The sequence below is a fragment of the Podarcis gaigeae genome, assembly GCF_964106915.1.
Source record: "Podarcis gaigeae genome assembly, chromosome: 10".
NCBI lineage: Eukaryota > Metazoa > Chordata > Lepidosauria > Squamata > Lacertidae > Podarcis > Podarcis gaigeae.
Window position 1 is genome coordinate 17,296,666 of NC_139686.1, and position 27,610 is coordinate 17,324,275.

Below are 27,610 nucleotides of genomic sequence, written 5' to 3' on the forward strand. Positions count from 1 at the left end.
AGCAGCACTTAATTTTACATGATACAACCACATTACAGAAGAATGGTAGCCTTAATTCAGAACAACCCAGAGAACGTATAATTGCTACATATAGTTGAACAGCCAATGGATACAACAGGTTTCCATCAGAGTGCAGTTGCATGCAATTATTGCGGGGGGGCGGGGAGGCAACAAAACTAATACTTAAAGAGGTTTGCATATTGTCAAAACTAAGTATTGAACAGTAATTGTCTTCTGTCTGGTTTGAGACAAAAGTATTGTACTTGGATATGGGAAAGAGACCTGGATTCAGTTCTCTACTATTATGAAATTCTATGTGTGTGCATGCACACAAAAGTCAGGATCACTCACCCTAACCTATTTCACAGGACTGTTATGAGCATAACACATGAATCTGATGTACATTATTTCACAATACACATGCAGTCAAGCGGAAGCTGTGCCTTGGCTCCCGAACGTTTTGGAAGTTGAACAGACTTCCAGGACGGATTCCGTTTGACTTCCGAAGTACAACTGTAGTTCTGTAGTAATCTCTCACATACTCTATGGTGACTGTTGATTCTATTAGGAAAGTGCCTCGACTGAAAATGAACTACATAGGAGTTACTTTTTTATTTCTAGAAATCTATTCCTCAGGAGTCACCCATACACATATCACAATTTCTTCATAACTTATAAGAATTCAAAGCCTATTTGAATTAATTGAACTTTTTAAAAAAATAATAATAATCTGGTATCTGTATAGAGAGATAATGTTATAATACAAAGAATATTGAAGCATTGCTAACCAGAACCACTCAGGCATCCTTCAAGCAAAGCTCTCAGAGCTTCTGTTGATGGCTGCCTTTCACAACTATCCATCTGTGCTAATGGAATGTGGCACATGCAGAAAGCTGCATCAGGGGCTGGACTGCCGCCACACAGAAAGTAATTACTCAGTAAATCCCCATCCACCCTCTTTCCGTGCTGATCAAGCTGTCTCATGAGCTCAGGAGCTTTATGGTGAAGAGTACATGTTATTCTGCTATGAATTGTTCCCACTCCTCTGCCCTCTCCATAGCTCCAGGCTAGCTTGCACTATTCACCCTTGCTTCAGCACCAGAGTCATGTAAAACAAAAATCAGAACACAGAGCACTATAATGCAGACAGGCCCTCCCATCAGATGTTTGTGATATTCTAATCAAGAATGACCCTGCATCAGAAAACCAAAGGATTATTGAGAAGAGATCTGCACAGGTAGCAGCAAAGAAGTTTTGCCAACAAAGATATTTTAGTAGGGTTTTTTAAAAAAAAAAAAACAAGTAGAGTATGTTTTAAAATAAATCAATACTAAGAAAGAATAAAAAATGTGTTAGGCACCAGAGGCCTAACTTCTGAAATATTAGTTCTAGAGAGTTGAGTTCAATTAATATTACTCCCAGTGTCATTCCGCTTATATTGTTTCATACAACTTAACCTTTTTGGCCCCGTATTTTACTTAATTGAGGACACAAAACTTGCCGAGAGAAGATCATTCTACAATTACTAAGTTTCTGCAAAACAATTTGGCTAATTTTTGAAGACAGACACTCTGATGCAATTACCTAGGCAGTTTCATTAAATAATCTAGTATCTGAACTGAAAGATTATGCCCCAAGATGAATAACATTAAGCTGTGTATACTACAAATGAGAACATTGTAAGTTGCCTTATAACAAGTTAGATCATTGGGTCCATCTTTCTTAGTACTGTTGACACTGACTCGCTTTTACACGCAGAACATGTGCTCTACCACTGAGCTACAGCCCTTCCCCAACAATGAGTGTGGAATTCTCAGTTACATCTAGCCAGCAATACTACTCAAATAGATTTCTTAGCTTCATAAAGGAAAGTTGTTGTTACCTCCATTTCAGCACAAACTGCACCACAGGCTACAGAATCCTTTTATCTGTACCACATGATCCACAGAACAGGCTATTTTATGCCACTTGAGGTGTTATACCTAATCTTTGTACATCAACAGTGCTGTTCTTATCTGAAGGTCACGCAAAGGTCTTCAGAGTGCAGTTTAACAGCTTTCAAATGTGCCAGGAATTAGCAGTTAAAAAAAGAAATAATGGAAAAGATAGAGCCATGGAATATTAAGTAGCAATGAAGGAAAAGACATCTTAAACAATCTCAAATTTGAGAGTGCAGGCTCCTGAAGAGGTTGGCTTTCCAGGCTTGGGGGTGGTGGGGAGAAGAATAGGTTAAGAGGCTGCTCCCCTAGGTGTCAGCTGAAGGAGTAGGAACAACCTCAATAAGAGGGAGAAATAGACACTGGAAGGGGTTGAGACACAGAAGAGTGTAAGTGTGTGGGATAGCAGGCACCGAGGAAGGTGGGTGAAGCTGTCTCTAGTATGCAGTGAAGCAAGAGAGTGCTGAAGGTTATGGAGTCTTCTCTAAGCCCAACTTTATTTTGTCCTAATAGGATTCTTATGCTTTTCATTCACTGACTTTGGACATAGGAACAGGTTACAAATATAAACAAATTTAAACTGCATATGCAGGATCCCAATGATTTGTTTTAGTATTTCAAAACAGTCAAGAGTAAAAATGCTAAGTATCAGGTAGATCTAAAATTAATCAGTCACGCTACCCATGCTGCTAAAAACAAACACTTGCTCATTTCACTTAGAAAAGCATACAAAAAGACACAGGAACTCTCCTTCCAGGAGCAGTTAGTCTGTACAAGCAACACTAACCTATTAAATAGGACCTCCCCTTGTCAAATACAGTGTTACAGTCCACAATATTCCATTTTCAAGCAGAGAGGAGAAACTAAGTCAAGAGGTAAGCAATCTAAAACAGGAATTGTTATCTGATACTGAAATCTGCAGTAGACTCCTTTATAAAAGACAATAATGTCTCACAAGCCTACAAATCTTCAGCTAGCATTTATTGATATATCCCTTCCAGCAATTATTATTTTTAAATTACACCATCCATTATGTTATCCTGGATTCCATTATCTCACTTCTGTAAGCAAGTGAAGTCTGAAAAGTACATTATTTTACTCTCTTACAAAATGCACTCTCCAACAAAGCATGCTGCTATTTTAATACATTGCCTAAAGATTTCTCCCTTGTCATCCAGAGTCAAATCTTGGAATAAAGAACCAGAAAAATTTATTTTTTCATTGAAAGTATGCCACTATTAATAGTCTGAAGAGCAAGATGCTTAGAGGTTTTACTACACTGAAGCAGAATATAAATTTTGTTAAGCAAACAAACCTTGGTGCAAGATCCTGGTTGTCTTTCTAATAAGAATGACAAATCAAGTTCAAAACGGAAATGAAATTTGTTCTTATACCACTACCATCAGAGTATAAAACACAGCTACTTACCACCAACTTCAGTTTTAGAAACTGAATGACTACTTTACACTTCTAAAGACAACAATGCCAAGACTGAAAATAAAACCCAGAGTCAAGCAGTAGGGGAAGTAGCCTGCTTTCCGTATCATTCTATAAACTCAATCACAATCACAATGGCAAGGAAAGCAATACTTTAGACTTTAATTGTGCATTGCAGCTTCTAGTTCGCTTTTTACAAGTCAAATGGATGTGCAAGTTTCCAAAGGCACTTAATTATACTTTCATGCAGAGATTATTAAAGCAGAGCAAGCCACAAGCATGTAAACTGGTGACAAAGCAGAATAACAACTTTTAAGCAAAAATAGTTAGTCATCTCTATTCTTCTCAGATCTCCCACAAGTCCTTTTCAATGTGGATGAAACACTGGAAATTAGGACAAGGTTGACACTTTTAAAGCATAATTATACTACTTCAGTAGTAAAGTCTTACCCAAACTGACTGTTCTTACTCTGCACTTTTCCAAGAGAAGTTTCTGATGCAGCAGACACAGCAAACAGAGGGAGAGTGAACAGAGAACAGAGAAAGGGGAGGGAGTATGCGCACTGCACATCAATTTGTTTGTGCCCTAATACAGCTTCAGGGCAAGCTGTAGAGCTAAGCTGCTGCCAAATTAGAATGAACGTTTTTTGTTTTGACCCAGTGGAAAACATGGAACCTTTCTGTGACTCTTCTGGTTTCCATCAACAATGTCTAGAGAGCAAGCTATGTCTACAAAAATGCTCAGAGCTAGATCTCTGCCTCTTATGATTAAAGAAGTACACTGCTACCTTGAAAATGAATTCAAAGCAAACCAATCTACTGCCTTACAAGAAGAGAAGTAAAGCAAAAGTATATATTCTGCATTGTTCTTATAATCCTTTTCAAGTTCAGTAACCAACAACATTGCATGACTCTGTTTCTTTTAGGTCAGAAGCTATAGCTTACATATGCAAAACTTTATGAGAACTTAGAAACTGCAACTGCATTTTGATTCTTCCTGATAATGAAATTACTACAAAAGTAACGTTCTTCAGTGAAATCTGCATTAAGTCTGCTTTACTTCTCTTCTTGTTGCTTTTCCTTTTCTAATGAGAAGTTGTGTTGCACACATTTTGAGTGTGAGCAGTGAGGAAGGAAAAGCAACATAGAAAAAATGTCTGGAAACCATCAGAACAGTGAAAAGGAGGACATTACCTTTTTAAATGTGCTACATTTAACTTTTATAGTCTTGCAGCATAATCCTATGCAGGTCTATTTAGAAACAAGCCCAGCTGAGTTCTACGGGACTTATTCCCAGAACCAATCTTCTTTTTAAAGGTTGCCATTTGTGCAAAAATCCTCCAAATATCAGGAAATCTACTCTTGACTGACGTTCCATTACACAATGATGGCACTGGGTGATGAATCCAATATTAAGATTCTATATATTCAGTTTGTAGTATCTTATTGCTCCAAGTGTGTTCCATGTTGCATGACTATTTTTTACTTCAGTCTAATTAATTTCCTAGTCTACAAAATAGCTCATTCGGTCTGGATTATTTCCACTTACAAAAGCACCTGAGGTTGTACTGTTTTTGCCACTGCTTCCTCTGTAGAAAGACCTGATGTTTTCACAAAGCTCTAAATCTATAGAAAGACTATTTTTGACTTTCGTGCAAGGAATTGGGAGACCCTCATGACATACTCTTTAATGACTAATGGAACACAGAGAGTTAAGACACTCTTAACTAATCCATTCCTTGCCTCTGCTGGAGTAGATGAATATTGAAGTGATTTTAGTCTTTAAACAGCTTTTAAGCTATCTCCTACCCCCCAATACACATTGTTGTTTCTTCTTCCTTGGACAGGTTCACCATGACTGGAAATTTAGGAGGTCTAGCTGAACCTTACACATTGGGATTAAGCAGCTCAGGGGCAGTACCACAGATAATTCTCCAATTCTGCTGTACTACCAGTAGTGAAGACCAGCAAGAACATTTGCTGTGCATTCTGAGCTTCCAAACAGAGCAATTAATTTGAAGTTTCCCTATTCAAGTATTTAAACACGACCAAAAAGCATTGCTTAATAGTAGTACCATGTTTCAGGAAAACTTGAAATACTGCAGTCTCAGTTTCTTAAAACACAAATTTGTTAAACCAAATCAAAATAAGACTAGGTACCAGCCACAAAACTGAACCTTGTGCATAATGACATGAAGATCAAGATCAAAATACCCAAGATCTTACTCTTAACCACAAAGTAGTTAATCATGGCAACTTTTATTCAGTTTAAAAATTATCACCATTTCAATTCTTTCTTCACCTTTCCTGCACCATTTCAAAAATAGCTCTGCCCTGTTGGTTATGCAGCTTCTGTCAGTCCAATTTTATGCCTGGCTAGAGGTGAATAGATAAGTGCATGGTTCATGGAACTGCCAAGTCAACTACAAACAGTCACACAGTGAACATTCCCTCCCACTTAGACACAGCTAGGCTGCTGTGTGTTTTCAGAAGCAACTATGCATTGTGACACGCATGTTTATAAAAGGCTTTACAGAAGTCGTTGAGGTATGGAACACAGTCTTCTGAGGGTATCAAAACATCAAAAGAAACAGGAGGGCACAATGCAAGAAGTTATCTACTGGCCAAAAACAAAAAAATCTAAGACATTTCATTAAATCAAGGCCCAAAGCATAACCAGATGTAGGAGTCATTGTTTATTCTGCAGGAAGTGGAAGTCATAAAGGCATAATCTAAACACCAGCTCTTGCACCAGGCAAATATGCAATTTGTACAGTCAAGAAACATATTTATTCATATGAGAAAATAAGGGCACAAAGGAGATGAGGGTGAGGGGAAAGCCCCTGGTAAAACCACTGTTTGCACTCTCCTAGTGCACTTTACAAAATCAAAATATGAAAAATATATAATTTTAAAGGTTATTAGTATGTTTTTGCTATTTAGATTTTCTAACCACTGAACAGCTTTACTTTCAGAATAAAAACAACTTGGGAGTCATTTCACTAATCCCAGATTAATTCTGTTTAAATCTGGCAGTGTTCTATCTCCCAGAGAGGAATAATCTGTATGCTCACTGTGCTCCAGTTCAACTATCAAGTTGATTCAACTATCAAGAAACAGATGGGAGGGAGGGGGCCTGGATATTCTTAGAGGGTTTCGTTGTACCTTCAAAACACAATTTTCAAATAGCACTTTAAGTAGAACCCATTTTTCTTAACCCATTTCACACAGGAATCTAGAGAAATACAACTTAAAGCACTCTGAGAAATTCAATAAAATTAAAACAAGCTCAATCTAAATGCATAACCTGAATTTGTTCATGACTGCGAGGTAGCTCAAGTCTGCTGCCCCACGAAAACAGAACTAAACTCATATGAAGACCAATGCATTTTAATTAAGATCAATTTAAAAATAATGCTGTTACCTTTGTCCTTGTTCATTATCCTAAATAATATCTATATGTTCTGCTATGGACAAAAAAAATAACACTGCTTTCCTTTGAACAGTTAGTAAATCTTAAATACAACTGTTGTACAGAGAGATGCACATATCTGTTCATCAACTCTGGAGGAAGATACAGTTGGACATTTAACTTCCTTACCCATCCACCTTGCTGGATGATATAGTCTGCAACATAGTCTTCCAGGTAGGTCACTCCAAAATTCAGCAGTGCCCCAAGTGGTTCTTTGCCCTGTCTTGTCAGTTCCATCAGGAATCGCTGAAGGATCACCAGAGGCACTAAAACCTTGGGAGTAAAGAGTGAAGAAAGGGTAGGCGAGGAAGAGACATGATCAGTAATTGCAGTAGTTTGGAAGAAAATCCTGCCACTGCGCCAAAGAGTGCTAAATACATTTATTGCGTATGTACTTTAATTTTGCATGCATGGACATGAGATACAAGCATGGTGGGAGGGCAGCTTTGAAGGAGGCAACATTAAGCCCATATAAATATAAATATTAATAATCTTTTTCAAGTACTCAGTTAAGAAAAAGAATACATAGAACACAGAACCCTGGCCAAAAAGCAGATTAGTCAGTGGGTCAATCTAGTCTCAAGAATCAGGCAATGAGTTCTCAACTCATCATTCCCTACCTCTCACTACTTCTTGGGCAGGTAAATGAGTTGCTGCTACTGTTGCAGGGTCTCCACTGTTTAAAATGAACAGGCAGGCAGGATGGTAACAGCAATTTGAAAGGGAGGAGAATAATGGACCTAGGTATCCCTTCTTCAAGAGACCCAACGTAAAGTGGACTGGAAAGTTTTGCTGCTGTGCAACATTATAATCTTTGCTGCTGTGCAACATTATAACACTCCATACAACACCAAGAAAAACAATTTCAGTATCAGCTTCAAGGACTTTCAAATGCAAAGAATGCATTACTGGCAACAGGGTAACATTCTGTACCTTCTTTAACAGTGACTTTTCAATTAAATCACCACTATCTGATCAAATTTCTGGAATTACCAAGCAATACCACTCTCTATTTTTGACTTTATCCCAAAGAAGAGTCAATACTGATTCATCTTCTCTTGCAAGATATTCCAATAGACTTGAAAGAAATTAGCTAGCACCTAAAAGGGTATTTTTATGTGAATATCTGTGATGAGAGAAAGTCACTGCTGTCTTGGAGTCTTGAAGCTTCAACCCAGAGAGGTCCACTTTACTCCAAATAAGCTCCCTAACACAAGTGGTAACTATGGCTCTCTCCCATAGGGCCACCAAGATAATAAGCCCTTTCATTATGGGCTTTTAGCAAGCATAGCACCAAGTGACAGTATCTTTTCCATTCAATCATAAAATAGAATTGGAACAATTAGTACCTGAAATAAATATCTGATGGGCTGAAAAGAATCTATTTGAAAACATTCATTAAAAACTAATTGATGTACTATATGTCTAACCCTTTAAGAACCTGGCAGCTTCTATGAGATTGAAATGTCTATGAGTGCTTCACAAGGAAAAAGATGGGCTTATTTCTGTTAACAGAAAACTGGATACAACTGGTTCCTTCTGTACTATGCATTTAGAGTGAAATAGTCATGCTTTGTTCTCTCTGAATGCATTTGGAAAGTTGTCATCCTGTATACATTTACATGGGTGTAACCCCCATAGAATACCCCAGGGCTGACTTCTATGGAAATACACACCATGTTGGACTGTAACCGTGACCTGAAGGATTATAGGGAGAGGAAGGAAACCACAGCAACAACACCAAATGCTTGGCAAAGGGAGATCCATCTGGATACGGGACATGGATAAAGTTGTAAAAGTCTCTGCTGGGGTGGGAAGAAAAATGCTACTGAAAATGCAATTTGAGCACTAATAGAGATACACCCATCAGCCCCACTACTATACCAATGGAGAACCCTATCCCCTACAAAGGAAAGAATGAAAACCATCTGCATCTCTGCCTCCTCCTGCTCAGTCTAAGGTTTGTCTCTCACCCATACACCAAATTTCCTTTTCCTTAATGCAAAATGTCACGTTCAATTTCTGTTGTGGATGCTGTATAAAAGAATTATACAGTACTTACAAAAAATAAAAATCATTAAGATAAAGTGCCTTCTTCACCTTCATCCTGTTCAGCAACAATAATTATTTCCCTTTCCCTTTGTTATTTGGACAAATTATATTTATACAAAAGAAGTTCAGAGCCATAAGAGCAGTTTGAGTTTCCTAGGCCAGGTTCCAAAGAACCGTAAACTAGTTCCATGAGTCCGAAAGTGCTTTCAGGCCCGATTTGTTTCCTTAAACAATAGCTCCCTATACCAAGTGACCTTATTTTGAAACTCAGGAGAGTTTGTAAGCTACTCTGATGTGTTACGGGTATCAGATGCTGAAAGTGAAAAATTCCACTGGACTAACACCACCCTTTCTGTGAGCCAAAGTATTTCTTTGGATTCCAGCTCTGGTATCAAAAAGTTGTAACTCAGTAGGAAAAGATTTTATCAGAATGAAGTGTTTTTTGTTGTTTTGAAAAAAGAGGAACATTTGCCACCTTCCAACTATAGCTGTTTTACTTCCTGTCAACCTAGAAGACACTCAATAAAAAAATCCAATCAACATTTGGTTTGCAAGAAAGCAAATGACATTTTTAGCTCCTTGAAGGTAAGTTCAAAACTTTTTAAGATTTCTCATGGTGACCTTTGTATTCTCCTTTAGTTTATCAGTTTAGAAACTGTATAAGATGGAAGGGTTCTTAATTCTTTTCATTTCCCTTCAAAATCCTCTGTTAAAGGGCAGGTTTTCAAGAAAAATAGCCACTGGGTAAAAGTGGTAATTCCAATAAAGATTGTTTTCAACGCAACCTGTTTTGCAAGCTTTATCTGCATCAGCAATCATATTGTTAGAGTATGTAGTCAAAAGGATGTTACAGAAAAGTCTATAAATTGCAGACACTGCATTTTCTAAAAAGACTGGTAGAGGTATGGTGTGATCACATTTGGAATACTGTGTACAGTTCTCAAAAAGGATATTGTAGTATTAGAAAAGGTTCAGAAAAGAGCAACCAAAATTATCAAAGGGATGAAGCAACTCCCGTATGAAGAAAGGTTGCAGCATTTTAGGACTTTTTAGTTAGAAAAAAGGTGACTACGGAGTGGTAAGACAGAAGTTTGTACAATTATGCATGGCATGGAGAAAGTAAGTAAAGAAATGTTTTTCTTCTTTTCTCATAACAGTAGAATGGACATCCAATAAAGCTGATCAAGAAGAGCAAGGGACCTTATACAGGAGGAAATGTTCCCAAAGTTATGCTGGACCAATGCTGCTTTTCCTAAGAACACCAGCAGCAGACTTGGAGTCAAGAGACAGCCAATAAAGTGCATGGCACACTGGCATCACCCTAAAGTCTGCAAGCAACCATGTTGCAGTGTCAACTTCTTTCAGTGGAAGCCCAACATCAAGAACATGGCTTAAGCTGATCCCAGAGACCCAAAAATACATGAAAATGAAAAGCCATTGTTTTCTAGGAAGGAATGTGGCCTAGCCTATCAGATGTAAACAGATAAAGTGCTCCAAGTCACTACTACTATTATTTGAGCTTTCAAAAGTAATTCTGCCTGTAAATCTGTCCTACAAGAGAGACCATGGTCACTCTCTATTCAAAGTAAAGCAAGTTTTGCCAGAAAGTAACTCAGATCCGCTATTATGAAAAGAAATTTGAATAACTAAATTCAGTATGTGCATATATTTGCTTATTTTATTTATTCTGGTTCTAATGATTATGGAAGAAAGTCCTATAAACAAAACTGAGGTATTACCCAACATCACTACCTGAAATGTTGCTCAGCCTCCCCTCTCATGGTGTTTCGCTACATAGATGACACACAATCATACCACCAAATTCTAGCCCTTTACCACCAAAAAAGGCTAGAATTTTGTTTTTAAAAAGAGAAAGAGGAGAACCTCCATATACTGACTTTCTGTTTGCTGTTTGACTGCAGAATCATATTAAATATCATAGTAGTAATGTACCAACTACACTTACTCCTATACTTAAGTGCTAATAAAACCTGGAACATGCAGTACGGTACAGATGAGGCAGATAAAACAAGAGTACTGATTCCTTAAATTGGCACAGGTCTATAATGGATATCTAGTCAATTCAAAGTGAGGGTGATTTGGCAAGTACCTTGCTCCATCCACTGGCATGAGCTGATGCTTCCTGTGTCCTCTCCTTGTATTCCTTGTAAGTTACTGGTCTGTACAAATAAAACCAAAACACAAGATTTTAAAAAGCAAAGCAAAGGCAAAACAAGAAGGCATAACTTCCTTTTCAACAGTTTCTGCACAGTCTTGAAATGGTAATAGTAACATAGAGAGATATGTCCATTCTAGTAATATTAGATTACAGAGTTGGTGAAATTATTTGTGCAATTTTTGTTGAATCAGCTCATGCAGACAACTGACAAAAAACTTAATACTAGAATACTAAAACTGAACTCCTTGAGGAGTTGCCACCTTAGTACTACTTTTATTGTGGTCAGTGACTTCCATGGGATGTCTGCAATCAGGAAACCTGTTGAGGCACAGCCAAAACCAGAGCCAGTGGTGTCTGAGCAGATGCTTCCACTGCAACTGCAAGGCCCAATTTCTGTGGGGATGGCTCAGCAAGATATTTGCAGCTGAAGGGGAGAACTGGGAGTCCACTTAGAATGCACTCCCAATTGTTATTTTCAAGTCTGAATTATTCTGTGTCATAAAATGTCAGGTGATTAACAGGTGGGCAAGATCTGGGTCTGGTCTGCTGACTGGATACTAAGATATAGTAACAATTCTTGCTTGCCCACCTACTGAACATGTGACTGAATGCAAAATCTGAGAGGAGAAACTCCCATTACTGTGTGTATATGTCACAATTCTATGTACACTTACCTGGAAGTAGCCCCACTAAACACATCTAAATAAGCACAGGATCAAGCTGCTTAAACTATGTAAGAGTGATATTACCTTTAAATCACAGTTAAGCTTAAGGATGTTTTAAAAGTAAAACATGCAGTATGCTGGTACATGGAGCAAAAATTGTGGTCAGTTTGTTCTTCCACTGCTTCTGGGAGCTAAGCCATGGTTTGGCATAGTGTTACCTCAAAACCCAGACTCACGATTTGTCTCTCTCCATACAAACCACAGGCTGAAACTAAATGCTTGTGATTTGTTTGGGAAAAACAAACCATGAACCAGGGTTTGGGTACAACACTAAGCCAAAACATGGTTTAGGCCCCTGCAGTGCAGCAGAAGTGGGGAAGAAGTGAACTGGCCACTATTTTCACCCAGTGCATCACAGCCTAAAGTGACAGGTTAACCAGCTCATCCCAGGTGATTGGAAAGTTTCCATATGTATATGTATATGTATATGTATGTGTGTGTATATATATCTTTAACTCTAACATGCAGGTGGAGGACAGAAGTGAAATTTTTAGTCCTACATAGGACAAAATTGTTCCAGCACTGGCCCCATGAGATGCTACTGGATATATTTTCTTCTGATTGACCTTTGTATGTTATTTTTCAACAAACAGAACACTCCATGCTTAGCAGGGTTTTTTTCCCTAATCCGCATTTTCCTACTTCTTTCATGAGGATGTCCTGAGCAAGGGTTAAATGCATTTATTGAGTCTAGCTTAAGGACAGCTGTTCTGCTACATCTGTCTACTGTACTCAGTACATGAGGGCTGGAAACCTTCATATCACCATGTCCACAATATAAATGACTTACAGTTTCAATAGAAGACTATATTGCAGATTTTTGAAAGCACCTACATGTTCACAGAACAACCATGTGTTAAATAACTTTCCCACATCATTTGGTATAGATTTTGATCAATCTGCTAGATAATTAAATTTACCAAATACATAAGCTTCCACTTGTGCTGCAATTTCTTAACTCAAAGATCTTAAAAGAATCAAAACATCAGCGATGAGCTGCGTGTGTAGAACAGCCATCACAAATCTAGCTCCAGAGACAGGTTTTTCACTCACCAGCAGAAACCAAGAACAAACCTTGGTTACAACCCCCAGTTTGTTTGGAGAGAAACAAACCACAAGCCCAGGTTCAGACCTAACAAGGTGCCAGACTCTGGCTCATTTCACAGCAGTATGTGCATTATAGTTATCTGGGAGCGAATCCTAGCTAAAAAGCAAAGTATAAACATAATAAAATAGTGGCCTGGGAGTTAGGCATTTTGATCCTTTTCACAATTGTTTTCTAATCTTTGAGACTTCCTTCTATCTCAATACTGCACATATAAGGCAATGTATAATTAAGAATCTATAACCCATCCATTCAAAATAGCATCTAAAAGCCAACCTAACACAAATTACATTTAAGGCACAACTCCCAAATTCAGCACGTTTCAACAAATTGCTCTAAGGAAATGAAACACTTTCAGCTGACAACAAAAACTTTATATTAAAGGCATCAGCTTGATCTTGGGAGGGAGCCAATAAAAAGTATTAAATTGGGACTGTTGCAAAAAAAAAATCCCAATGCTGAAAACAAACACTTTCATACAACTTCAATCAAAGTCTCCATCTTTCTCCAAGCTATTGGGAACCAGTAAGTCATCTGTGGAAGTAGGTATGAATATAGCAAAAGCTATGCAATATAATAATTTAATAATAATTTATTGTTTATACCCCACCCATCTGCCTGGGTTTCCCCAGCCACTCCTTGCATGCTGAGTAAAGATGGCTGGGAGACAGAAGTTCATGGCAGGTCTAAGAGGAAGAGTCAGAGGTGTTGTTAAAGGAATTTAGATGAGAAAAGATATATTTATTGTTAAGAATAATTCAATGGGGAATACAACAGAATGGGCTAAGAGAGAAAAACTATTAGCATAAATAAGTGAAGGTAGTAAAAAGAACCAGGGATGAAAACAGCTGGCAGGTTTCAGAGCGTGGGCGGGGGGGATAAGATCTAACAAGGAGAAATGACAAGATGGATAAAAATACTATAGAGACACATGCAAGGGTGGGAGAGGAAAATATAAAGGAAAAAGCCTTCTCCACTTAGAACCTCTGGATCAGCAAATTCTTCCTAACTTGGGGGTCTGTCACAATACCTCAAGATCAAACATCTGTACTTAAGCTTGAGGAAAGCTGAGCTGTGGAAATCCTTGCCACAAGAAAAATACAGTGGGAAAGAATTTTGTAATTTCCAAATACGTATTAGGTATCTGTAGAAGGTGATGCCAGTAATTGCCTGCTGATTATGCCAAACTCTGCCTCCATCTATCATCATGTTGTGACTGGCTCTGCCTCTGCACCATCTTTTTTGACTGGTGAGGCTCAGTAATTTTCACCCATGTCAAGTGGGCCCCGTGGGGAGAAAGTTGAGAACCCCTGATTTAGGCAAAGCAATCTTAAAGTGTTCCTGTGATTTTCTGTATCTTAACTTAAAATGAACAAAGCCTGGTACTGGTAGAGATGTGCAATGAAGTCAAATTTATACCAAATGTTTGTGACAGTTTTAGAAAAATAATAATTCAAGCAACTGCTTGTATACAGTATCTCAGTACTTTTCAATATTGACTTATGTAAGAAGGGCTTATAAATACTGGCAAAAAGCTCTGTTTCACTTTTTTGCTCTACAACTGCTTTTCTGAATGGTATGGACTGTCTACACAAGGAGAACTGTCGTAAATAAAGATGTGATAGTTTGTATTATTAACATGAGTGGTTCAACTTTCAGATCAAGCATAGTAGAATATAGAAAGTTTTCTATTGTGTTTTATTTTCAAACTATGGAAAAAGTTGCTTTTCAGACCTGAACTTCCATACATTGCCACTACATGCAGCAGAGTGAGGTAAAAAGTGCTGGCTGTAATCAATATGGCAAAATCCTATGCAGCTTTACAATAAACAGGAACTGCCAAATTTATTAAGCTATTGTGGAATCAATTATCTTATCCCTCTGATACTTGTATTACTAACATAATCAAATGTCAGTACTTTTGTTTTATAATATACCAGCTCTACATATTCATTTGGAATAATTCAATGAAATGACCTACTCCCTATCTCATGTCAACATTGAGGGTCTACCCTGCTATATGTAAAAAAAAGCAGACTGACTTACATGAAACACGTGTCTGTGCTACCTCAACGCAATTTCTCTATTACTTCCTACTTGTCCCTCTTATTAAAGGCCAGAAGCGCTCCCACTATGAGAATGGGGAAGTAGTTCCAATAGCAGAAGTGCACCCAATATATGTTTGGCAACATCTGGGGTACCTAAAATATAGAGATATCAATATTAGCCCCATGGCATTGTAGTACAGCATCCAGATTTTAAACACTTAGGAGGAAGGACTCTACCCTGACTACTGTCTAAAAAGGAAAACATTCGGGCATTTACAGCTATCAGAATAAGCAGTGGCTTTGAAGGAAGTTGTTTTCATTGTAGTGTACTGATGTTCATAAGTTTAAATGATGGGAAATTGTTAGCTCGCTTCATATCAAGTGCATAATTAAGGAAGGAAAGTGAATCAGGTTTAGAAATAGTTGTGCCAAAATATAGTCACATAATCAATATTACTGTATTTGTGAGAATTTTAAGAGCAAGTACCTTCCCTGCTGAGCAAAGCAAATGAGAACTCACTTGCTAAGTAGGGTCTCTAATGCCTTTTGAAGAGGTTCTTTCAATTCTTGGAATACTTTCTCTCCCAGATGAGCTAAGCAATCTTCTATTGAAGTCTCTGGGTTGGCAGGACTGAATACTGGAGATGTGTGGCAGTCAAAGCCTGTGCTGGTAAAAGCTGGGGTGGGGGTGGGGAAGAGAGATTTCATACTGTTAGTGAGATTGAAATAGTAAGTCATACTTGGAGCAGATCCACTGAAATCAATTGACTAACTTAATCAGTCATGACTAACTTAAGTCAACTGATTTCACTGGGTCTGCTCCAAATATGACTTAGCTGGTTAAGAACATAAGAGCTTGCTGCACCAGGCCAATTGCCCATCTAGTCCAGCATCCTGTTCTCAGAGTGGCCAACTAAATGCCTGTGTGAAACCTACAAGCAGAATTCAAAAACAAAAGGACTCTTTCCCTTCTGCTTTTCAGCAATTGGTAACTAGTACAATCTTACATTGTACCAGAGTGCCAATTAATAAGGTATATAACCCAAGATGTGTGCAGAGGAGGGCAATCAAGATGATCAAGAGTCTGGAAACTAAGCTTTATGAAAACGTTTGAGGGAGTTGGGTATATTTAGCCTGCAAGAGAGGAGACTGAGATAGCCATCTTCAAATATCTAAAGAGCTATCACATGGCTGATGGAGCAAGCTTATTTTCTTCTGCTCTGGAGGAGAGGGCCCATGCTAATGGATCAAGCTACAAGGAGATTCCGACTAAGTGCCGTTAAGACAGTGGAACAGACTCCCTCAGGAGGTGATGGCCTCTACTTCTTTGAAGGTTTTTAAGCAGAGGTTAGATGGCCATCTGTCATGGCTGCTTTAGCTGACATTCCTGCATTGTAAGCAGTTGGACTAAATTACCCTTGGGGGTCCCCTCCAACTCTACAGTTCTGTGATGCTATGATTAATATATAGATGAGCCAAATATATCCCACTGCAATCACCAGGGCTTAAAAGTACATATTTATGATGTGCATAGCTCCTTTCAATATAATAATTATCAGGCTGGTGTAAAACAAAACATAAAATCATAGATGTACTTAACTTGGCTGAACAATATTTAAATCAAGGATGAAGAGCCTGCATCTCTCCAAATGCTTTTGGACCCCCAAATCTCTTTAGTCCCACCTGGTATGGCCAGTAGTAAGGGATGATGAGATTGTAGTCCAACAACTGAAATAGGATCCCCATCCTTGCCTTTAGTGTATGATTAAAATTACAAATGCTGAGGTTAGAGAGAGGAATGCCCTAATACCCTTCCTGGTGGGACAGAAAATATAAAACAAACATTTCTAAGGTAACATTTGCACTTAAGCATACAGAACTAATAAAAATAACTATTCTGTAATTTTGCACAAACATAATTATGTCTCATCTAAGGCAGCTATTGCAAAAAGAAAAGAAAACTTCAATAGCAATCTTACTTGAAGTTGGAACTGTGTATTTATTACATTGGGTTATAATACATCTTTCTGAAGAACCTGCACTAATCTTTGACTGCATTTTCTCTTTGAAAATACAGCTGTTTTCACTTACAGTTTGAAATGTGTATTACATTGGCTTATAATACATAATTCTCAAAAACATGAATTAATATTCCCTCTGAAAATATGGCTGTGGGAAAATTATAATTCTTGGAACATAACATTATAAGCAACCAAGAAAATAAGTTCACCAACTTGCACAGACCTTCCAAAATTTCTTCATCAAGACGTTTCAATTCCTCCTCAATTTCTGCTTTAACTTTCTCCAGGACTTCCTTATCTAAAGCTTGTGAGACCGCAGATGGATCAGTCACTGAAACAAGCAAAAAGGTTCAGCTAAAAAGGTAGATTCTTAGGATATGCATATAATGGCAGAAGAGCAACAAATATTCATCAATTACAAACACTTGCAGTTCTATCAAAGCAAAAGAACTTCAGTTCACTATAAAAATAAGTAGGAATTAGTGTTTATGGCACAAGAGCATCCAGGTCAATTTCTCACACAACAAATCATTTCTAGTGAGGAAAAAAATCCCTAAGAAAAATAAACAAGGTTGCAATCCCATGCGCATTTAGCTAAGGCCCCCTCAGCATGGCAAATGAAAAGGGATGACAGAGTTGTGTTCAATGGGACTTACTTCTAAGTAGACATGTATATTAGTGCTATAAATTTGTATTTATGAAAGTGGAAGAAATTTAATAAAGAAAATGACTTTTCCCAACAAATATATGACATGCCAAATTGATGAAGTTCTAATCTTCCCAGCAGTATAAATTGCTGAGAGTGCTTCAACAGAAAGGCAGAAACATCCAAACATTAATGATCCAGCGTTACAAAACGTTAACACAGTCTCCTTGAAATGTAAGAATCTACTTTGTTCTAAACAGTAAAATCTATTGAAAGAAAGTTGTCTTCTAATTCTGGAGATGTTTTCCTATACTTAGTGGCCTTGTTTGCATTTAACTATGGTTTAAACTGTGGCTTATTTTAATGTCCACACCAAGCAAAAATGTTTGCAGGTCATTTGTTTAATTATTTCGGAGCTCCACTTTAAGTTAATACATGAAAAATGTTTTTCTTTCATTTTTATGGATGCTGGAGTTTTTGCTACTAGACTCACAAAACAAATAGTTTAATCAGACAAATAAAACTGTATGCACTCACTCCCTCTTCACTAGAGAAACCCAGATACTTAAGTGTCTTTATTTGAATACCATATTCTTCTAACAGATTTTAATATTGATATTATGGAATTTAGATGGCCTCTAATGAGCTTCTCTTCCCATTTCCAGAAATGATTTTGTGGAATGTGACAGGAGAATTAGTATAGCACACACGCTACAACAGGGACAGATTCACTTGCTCAATTTATATGCCAAGAGTCAACCAAACTGACAAATCATGTGATGCTTAAGAGGCAACCTTCCGGGACAACACATCCCTTCTCCCCGCTCCTATAAGTATATCATGCCAATATATTTGTCCTTCAAGAAGAAATACATTTCCCCCTGCAAATGGAAGTTTTCTAACAGCCACATCTGTTTCTAACAGCCACATTTTACCCACTTGAATTTTTTTATTCTATTAACTCTTTTTGCCCCAGTTTTAGAAATGTTATTCCCTCTTCCTACAAAAATGGAGATGGAAAATTGGAGAAATAAAAATTGCTGACTGCTCTCCAGGGCACTTAATTAGTTGCTGCTAGGGAGAGGAACTTCGTTCCAACTCAAACAATGACAGCAGTGACAAGAGCAGTAAGTAGAATCAATTCTATTCCCCTTTAAGTTATACCACACTTATCGGATCACATCAACTTGCAATTCCTGCTGTACTTGCACAAACAATGTATGAAAAAGCATAAACACCCCCATGAAGAACCACCAAAATGTCCTGTGTCCAAATGATGATATAGGATGCGATGAGACAAAAAATGATTCCTAGGAGTTGTTAGTGATATGCCTCTGGAGTTGCCTGGAGGTAAGTAGGCTTCTATCAGAAGTACCACAATTATAAAATCACATTAAAGAAAGAGTTTTGTCTGGAAAGCAGAGAAACTTACTTTGACAGTTTAACTAGTTGTATAATACCTCCCATCAGGAAAGACTAAATTACAGTTACATAAAGAAAACTCAAATCTAGACTTCTCAGTTAAGGCTTGCCCTGCCCAAATGAGAAGGAATCCATTGAGAAGAGCACCTGTTTCCCACAGAACTTGAGTGATGGTGATCACACATGGCAAGCTGTCATACTTGATAAGAAACCATGCTGAAAAAATGACAAGGAATTTCAATCCTTTAAAGTACACAGGAGTACTATTTAGATACCTAATATATCCTCAGTGCTTTCTCATTCAACCATTCAGTATTGCTAATGAATAAAAAACAACCACTATTCAGAGGCTCTAAAGGAGACAATACAGCAAATATTAACTGATTTTGTTATTAACTTGACAGACAACAACAGGAAACCTGTCTAATTCCCGACACTACTTAACTAAGTTATTCATAAGTAGAAAAGTAGTTTTATCCTTCTCTTTATTTCCACAGCTCTTTGTAAATAATCAGAAGAAAACAATTTAAATGTCTGCCCCTTCTAGAGAAACAAAGCACAATATATTGTTCTCAAGTGATGATTTCTGGCTGATCCAAAAGCAACACTGCCAGACTGTACAGGAAGCAAAATTCAGCTGTACTTTGTGGGCAGGGAAAGGAAGACATTGATGGTTTCTCAGAACAGTTCTCCTAAGCTCCACGGACTGCAAATTACTGTATTCTTGTTATTAGTGGTTCTGACAAGTACATTACGGGAAGGAATCTCAGTGGTAATCTGTAAAACAATGTGCCCCATTTCAACGGTATACAGTACTGTGAATAAAGCACAAAAGAGAATCATTTTCCTCTTATAGGATGGTAGTGCATACTAATTTAAATAAAATATTTTCTTTACTATATATAATATTGAATTGGAATAATACTGAATTTCCAGTGGTAATACAAAACCCCTTAATAGAACTGGGGAGTTCAAAACAAAGGCCACTAAAATCAGGAACCCAAAACTGAATCCAGATTGAGACAAGATGTTGATGATTGGATATCTAAGGAACACTGGCTTTTGCCAGACTACACCAGCCCAAATCACACACTACATCTGAAGAATCAGTTTCACAATTCGATAGTACTAAATTAATATTGCCTTGCTCCCCTATGACTCTGTCAAAAAATCAAAGCAGATGCCAAAATGAATGAGTGTTTTGAGAGGCAACTGAAACAATGGGGTGAGGGGGGTTCTGGCTGTAAGGTGGATGTAATCAGTGCTGTATACAAACATTAGTACAGTGGAACCTCGGTTGTCAAACATAATCCGTTCCAGAAGAGTGTTCGACTTCCAAAACATGGGACAACTGAGGCTCAATGAGCTGTCGGAGAATTCAATTGAAAAAATAGAGAAACAAGCCTTGGCAGCCATTCGACTTCCGAGGTGCGTTCGAAAACGGAAGCATTCACTTCCAGGTTTTTGGTGTTTGGCTTCTGAAATGTTCGGCAGCTGAGAATTTGAAAACCGAGGTTTGACTGTATTTGTAAAAGGTTAGAGAGGGAAAATATCTTTTATCAAATTGAAGATGCAGAAAATCAACACTTGAACATTGAATTGGCAATGTTATAGTTACCTCAGAGAAACCTACTTATGTTTCAATTGCAGCCATTTCTTTGTGGCGCTGACTAGGGCAAACCTACTGTTCAAGCTGTTTTTCCCCACTGAATCTAAAATGCCCTGAAAATTTTATTACAGGATAGAATGCAAATACCAACAAGACATAAGCGATAACTGTGAGGCAGCAGGTAAGCAACAAGCTCTCTGTGCTGCTTCTGTTTGTTGACAGTTAATGGTAGAAGTTCTTCCAGCCTCAAAAAATACACATAGATCTCCTACACACAGAACTTGGGGACACAACTCAGAGAAAAAGAGAAAAGAGGAGAGCGTAGGCAATGACTTTATTCTGCTGGCCCACTTGTTTATAAACTGGCAGGCAAGCATGTTACCATAAACCTCGTAAGTTCTAAACCTTAATTAAAATATTGCACAGAATGATATAAAAAGTGAACCAACTGACAATTATAGAGCAAATAGATGCAAGTTATTTGGGGGGGGAATACTGAAATGATCCTAACATTTATATAGGAATCAGATTCCATTGAAAAAGTTATAATATCAAGAGTTTTCACACAGAAGTAATAGATCAGTTATATAGTAGTGTACAGTGGTACCTCGGGTTACATACGCTTCAGGTTACATACGCTTCAGGTTACAGACTCCGCTAACCCAGAAATAGTACCTCGGGTTAAGAACTTTGCTTCAGGATGAGAACAGAAATCATGCTCCGGTGGCGCGGCAGCAGCGGGAGGCCCCATTAGCTAAAGTGGTGCTTCAGGTTAAGAACAGTTTCAGCTTAAGAAAGGACCTCTGGAACAAATGAAGTACGTAACCAGAGGTACCACTGTATATAAAAATCTAATAATTGGGACAAAGCTGGAAAAAGCTCTGGAAATTATTTTCCAGAGCAAAGTTGTAGCTAAAAATATGCTGAAGTTTAGTATTACTTGAAAATAAATTACTTGTATAATTTATTTTCTATTGTTAAAAGCCAATTCTTGCTTTTACTGCAACCTACTTGATAAGTTAGGTGTGACCTCTGAACTTAACTACACTTATTTTGAGGATCAAAGACCAGTCTGGATGCGCATGAATTGCATCATACTAATCAGATTATTCAGAAAAGTTAAATACACTGAAATAAAAACAATATCATTTAATAAGTTTAAAACTTATGTAAAAACTGTGTTATTTCATCATTCTCCAGAGCATGTTGTGTTTTTGGTGTGTTATTTTATCATTTGACCAAAAAAACCAAAACCCCTCATGGGCATTCACATTTTTAAATATTAAAAATACATAATACCAACTTGTATACAACTGCATACAAGAGTAGAATGAAAGCATTACCTTGAGTTGGCAGAGAGAGCTGCTCCTGAGGCTTTTCTTGTGACAAGAGACCCAAATAGCTGAGGACAACATATTTTGTTTCATAGTGAAAACCTACAGGCACAGTAGTAGAAGATGCCATTTGGTTGGCTTCCAATACCCCACAGGATTATGAGCTATGTAATTTTCTCTGTTTAAGATCTGAAAAATGAAGAATCAAAATGAAAAAAACATAATTAGAATCATATTCAGATTACGTACACACATGCAAGACAAACAAAATACAAAATGCAATTGTGCCAGAACCTATCAGCACCGTCCAGACAGAGCATCATTTGAGAGGGTACAAAGGTGGCAGGTTAAATCCATATCTCTTCCTCCCACTGAAAGTAGCCCATTGGCAAGTTGCTTTTCAAACATCCCTATGATATGTCAAACAACAGTAACACAAACTACGGAAACATATAGCAGGTGAAAGAAGAGAGAAAGAAGAGGAAGATCCAGAATACTGCTACATAACTGTACTGTATTCAAAATTACTAAGGTTCAGAAAGAATCATATCAGTAGTTTTTTTGAAAGTTTATGCACATTTCTGCAGGTTTATTTGATCATAGCAGAACTGAATTGATTCTGGTTGAATTCCCACAATGTCCTTAATTCAGTGACACTACTTTGGACTCACTGAGGGAAATTTAAATAGTAGCTCCCAGACCGTTTTTTAAAGAGATGTTTCAGAATTCAATGACAAATTAAAAAGTGACTTCCCTCTTTTGTCATGTTAAATGCTCTTCAGAGACACTACTTGAAAACAATTGTTCAGATGCAGTCATCACTGCCATATCTTGTAGTGTAAAATCTAACAGATATAATTCATTCAGCCTCTCTATAAGTAAAAGGTAAAGCTGTTTATTGGGCAGCATCAGTTTCTAACATTTAGAATTAATTCATTTTTGTAAGTAGAACACTACCACTTTTAGACAACTCAGGAAGCCTCACCTCTTTTCATATTATTTAGTATACCTGGAATCCTTTGCAGGCTATTTCCCATGCCTGAAGCCCTTGCTGCATAATTTTCTTAATAGCTATGAATCATGTTATAAATAGCAAGGAAAAGATTTGAAAAAAAAACAATATTATTGTAGTTATGAAACAAATGTAACACCTTTTGTGGCAAAATGCTATCAACTCCTACTGTATGCACCGCTATACAGTGCTACCTCGGGTTACATACGCTTCAGGTTACAGACTCCGCTAACCCAGAAATAGTACCTCAGGTTAAGAATTTGTTTCAGGGTGAGAACAGAAATTGTGTGGCAGCAGCGGGAGGCCCCATTAGCTAAAGTGGTGCTTCAGGTTAAGAACAGTTTCAGGTTAAGAACGGACCCCCAGAACAAATTAAGTTCTTAACCCCTGTAATACTACTTCTGGAATGGAAGAACAGAATTACAGTAGATGTGGTGATGGGACTTGCCAATAGGCTACTTTCAGTGGGAGGAGGAAATAAGAATGTAGTCTGCCACCTATGTGCCCTCTCAAATGTTGCTCTGGCCAGGGCTGATAAGAAAACGGAAATGTAGTAAAACACAGTCAGTGTATGTTCTGCAAAGTGCAAGAGAAAACTATAATGTTCAAAACAAGTTCATATACCCTTGAATTGGAAGAGGCAAGCACCTAAAATGTGTTTCTGGTACCTAAGAATTTGCAAAAGCCACAATAGGGTAGTATCTGAAATAGAATCAACTAAAATGTAATGAAGTAGTGACACTTCTGACATTTTAAATCCAAATAAAGATATTTTTCAACTGTGGCTTTTGGATTTCTGCTAAAAGATCAACAGGTATCTATTCTTTTAAGAAGAATTTGCATTATATGTTCAGCCCTGACCTTAGACAAAGCAATTAAGATTGCTACCTCCCCATTTCAACCATGGAATCCATTCCAAGACATTGAAGTTAACTAAGTAAAATTTACAATATATAAGTGAATTTATGGGCAGCATCTCCTTGCACACCACATCAAACACTAAAATCTTTCATTATCCACTTGACTTTGAGCTGCTTGGAAAAATCGAGTCAGTCAGATGGGTATCTCCAGATGCTTTGAGTGATCCTAATCCACAAATGGATTACATATCAATTATACAGAAAAGCAATGGTTAACAATGAATAAACAGTTATAATCCTCTTATAAAAAGGGCTTTGCTATGTTTGCACTTACCACAAAAATATTTTAACCCCAAAGGAGTAACCATGTTAGTCTGTGATAGCAAAAGCAACTAAGAGTCTTGTGGCATCTTAAAGACTAGCAAATTTATGAAGGCATAAGCTTTCATAGGCTACAGTTCACTCCATCGGATACATGGAATGTTTTTCCAAGTTGGCAGGTATAATAAACATGGGTGTACTTGCTACCTTGGGATAGCATTCCATGCATCTGATGAAGTGGACTGTAGCTCCCAAAAGTTTATACCATAAACAAGTTTGTTGGTCTTTAAAGAGCCACAAGACTTTATTATTTCATAAGAATTAAATCTGCCATGAAGCTCATTGAATAATCTTCAGCCAGTCTGTCTCTCAGACTGACCTACTGCAGAGGGTTGTTGTATGGATTAAAAAAAGAGAACCATGTATGCCACTTAGACTCCTTGGAAGAAAGGTGGAACACAAATGTAACAATTTTTTTAAAATAAATATGTAATATGCAATTGCTTCAAAACTGTGATACTCTTAAGACTGTTTACATTTCACCATATAATTTTGTAGATGTATAATTTGATTCAATTGGAGTCAAGCACTGCTACTTACACTTTTAATGCTTTTTTATTGTCTAGAATATGAAGGCTTACCAGAGACCCTGGAGCATTATGCAAGACTTCGGTGTCCTAAGATACAGCTTTGAAGTCTATTCTGTTTTACAATTAGGCAGAATATAAATCATCCAAATCATTCACCATAATTTTAAAAAGTCACAATAGCAAACTTAGTTTGCAACAAGTTGCCCCCTTTTGTGTACCTGTCACTGACATGGTTCACAATCCCGGGTTCAATCCTTAATTCCAGGTGGGGCAGGGAGTGACCCCAGTCTGAAATCTGGAAAAGCTTCTGCTAGTTAATGTAGACAACAGGCTCAATGGCCTGACTCAGTATAAGGCAGTTTCCTACATTCCTAATATGAAAAAGCAGTGTTCTCAAAGTGTGTTTGATACCTGGGATGCCTGGGATAGCTAAATTGGTAGAGCACGACACTCTTAATCTCAGGGTTGTGGGTTTGAGCCCCTGTTGGGCAAAAGATTCCTTCACTGCAGAGAGTTGGACTACATGACCCTCATGGTCCCTTCCAACTCTACAATTCTCTGGTGCAAAGAAACAAAGGATAAGCCTGGATTTAGATGACAAGCCTTGTTTCCTGCCAGTGTGGCAGCAGCAGGAGCAGGGAAGGAACAAAGCTATTGCTACTTCAGTAGCATGTGCTATCATACTGCTCCTCCACATTCAACAACAGCAGTTAAACTATGGCTCAGTCTAATGTGCAAAGAAGGCCAGTTCTCATCCATTTGAGTCTTCCAATCCAGAACTAAACCACATGATAGCTATATAGCCTTGTGGCTTAACATGACTTGCACACCTGACATTAGATTACAAAGTTAGTTTGGTTAGATGAGCTTTGAGCTTGTTGGGATTTTTCACAAGGATATGTATATATTGAAAACACCTATTTCAAAATCAACTTGTCTGCATTGCATATCTAGCTCCGCCCCCCGCTGACAGTGCAGTTCACCTTTCAAATTTTATTTCATTTTAAAGTTTTACCTCTGCACATTAGATACCAGGGGAAATTATAGACAGAAGTCTGTAAAATATTATCCATGTTTACTGGCAGCATTGCAGTAACTAACATTCAAGATTTACCTCATTTATCTATGAACATCTGGTTCTGTGGAATTTTGAAAATTGAAGTGTATCTATCATAGTTACACCATTTTCTCAAAAGACTGAAACAGTAGGGTGGGGTGGGGTGGTGGAACAAAAGCCTTAGTACTTTATCTGAGCTGTGGTTTTAGTTTAACTTTATACTGCCACAATCTTCTATAAACAAGAGACGCTTTCAATGGATTTAACTGAATTATCTCCCACGAAGGTTTCATGTTTTCCATACTTTGAACTCTCCTTTCCATACATACATCTAACCCACATCAATTCAATAATTTATCCATGTGCCGTGGAAGTACATTTCTTAATATGAGCAATTAAAATGTTAAAGAGTAGAAGTCATATTTTCAAAGTCTCCTTCACAAATGTAAAGTAAGCAGAAAGAATGAGCAAACCTCTGAGAACAATACTCTCAAGATAACTACAATGATGAGCAATGTTAGAAGCACACCTAGCTAGATGTGTGTGGTTTTTTTATTAAAAAAATCAAAGCAAGATGCTGATCAACAATATCCATCCAAAAGAAATGTGTCACAACAGTACATATAAGCAAACACACCAATGAAAGAGTATATCACTTTTCAGAAAGTTTTAGCAAGTGTAGACAACTCTGGAGTTCTAAGCAGGTACTGTACTGTACTTCTGGATGTGAAGGTTTGCCAGCTCACAAACAATAGCAGTAGATACTACATAGGGCCAGGGTTTAAGCACAGCCTTCTCTTGTAAGGATCGGTGCTGCCTTCCCCCCTCCCATCATCACACCCTTGCGAAGAACGCCATTCTTACCAACTGTTGAGGAAATGCAGCTGTAAAGCAGGGAGATGCTAACGAGAAGAAAATGCAGCACAAGTGCACGCAAGCACGAGCACGTTCACACACTCCTCCTCCTCCTCCAGCAGCAGCAGCAATCAGCAGCAGCTCTCTCTGGGAGCAGAAGAGATCTGGCAGCTGACAGGGCACACCATTGTCAACAACGCTGACCCTGCTCAGTCCTCGGGAGGAGGGGCCTGTCCTTCAACCGCTTCAAACACAGGGGAGATAACTAGGATTTTACGCCACGCATTGGGAAGGGGGGAGCTCCAACTGACCGACATTTTAATAACTCTTTAAAAGAGGGGGGTGGGGAGAGGGCTGCCTGGCACTGCATTCCCTGACCACCTTATTAAAAACTCGAGAACGACGGGGAAAGAACATGGGGAGAAACAATCCACACCACACACACACAACAAATACAACACGCAACACTCCCCCCCACCTCTGCCGGTCCCCCCTTTCCTTGACGGGAGAAGGAGGAGGAATTAGTTTGCCCTTCAAAAGAGAAACCGCCCGAAGGCGCAAGTGCCGGGAAAAGTCCCGCCTTTCACGCACGTGAACCGTGGATAAGGGACGCGGGTGAGGAGGCGAGAGGCCATGAGGGAAACACCAGCCTCAAAGTAGGGGGGGGGGGGGAGCCTATGAAGCAGACTCGACACAGGACGAGGGTGGGGTGGGCAGAAACCACCACAGTGAATATTTTGTGTGTGTTTTAAAGGAGAAGCCAGGCGGCGGTAGGGAAGGGGTGGAAGAAGCGACCGCCTCCCCAACCACCCACCTCGTAAGGGGCTGCCGCCAACCGCCCGGAGCGCTCGCCCAACCGCCCACACGGTGACCTCGCGCGCGAGGAGACTGAGGCGCTCGGCTCTTTCCCCCTCCGCCCCGCCCCTCC

The 27,610-nt window shown here is 38.4% G+C and overlaps 2 protein-coding genes across 7 annotated transcripts in view; both read right to left on the reverse strand.

Annotated features, from left to right (window-relative positions):
* Nucleotides 1-27,610, reverse strand: part of LOC310826186 (tigger transposable element-derived protein 1-like) — a 1,677,490-nt gene that overhangs the window by 829,154 nt on the left and 820,726 nt on the right. The gene's annotated exons all lie outside the window — the stretch shown is intronic.
* BCL2L13 (BCL2 like 13) overlaps nucleotides 1-27,610 on the reverse strand; it is a 34,705-nt gene that overhangs the window by 6,719 nt on the left and 376 nt on the right. For 2 of the 6 annotated variants that reach the window (XR_014555632.1, XM_083700669.1), the window contains exons 1-6: nucleotides 27,497-27,610; nucleotides 21,997-22,176; nucleotides 17,200-17,307; nucleotides 15,476-15,632; nucleotides 11,009-11,078; nucleotides 6,976-7,119 (exon numbers count right to left, since the gene is read on the reverse strand). Coding sequence is in view for 4 of the 6 variants with exons in the window: in XM_083700669.1 (XP_083556795.1) it covers nucleotides 6,976-7,119; nucleotides 11,009-11,078; nucleotides 15,476-15,632; nucleotides 17,200-17,307; nucleotides 21,997-22,117 (600 nt within the window). In the remaining 2 variants the exon portion in view is untranslated. Of the gene's footprint in view, nucleotides 1-6,975; nucleotides 7,120-11,008; nucleotides 11,079-15,475; nucleotides 15,633-17,199; nucleotides 17,308-21,996; nucleotides 22,177-24,988 lie in introns of all 6 variants that reach the window. The other 4 variants (XR_014555631.1, XM_083700668.1, XM_083700670.1 and 1 more) reach the window with 3 other exon arrangements.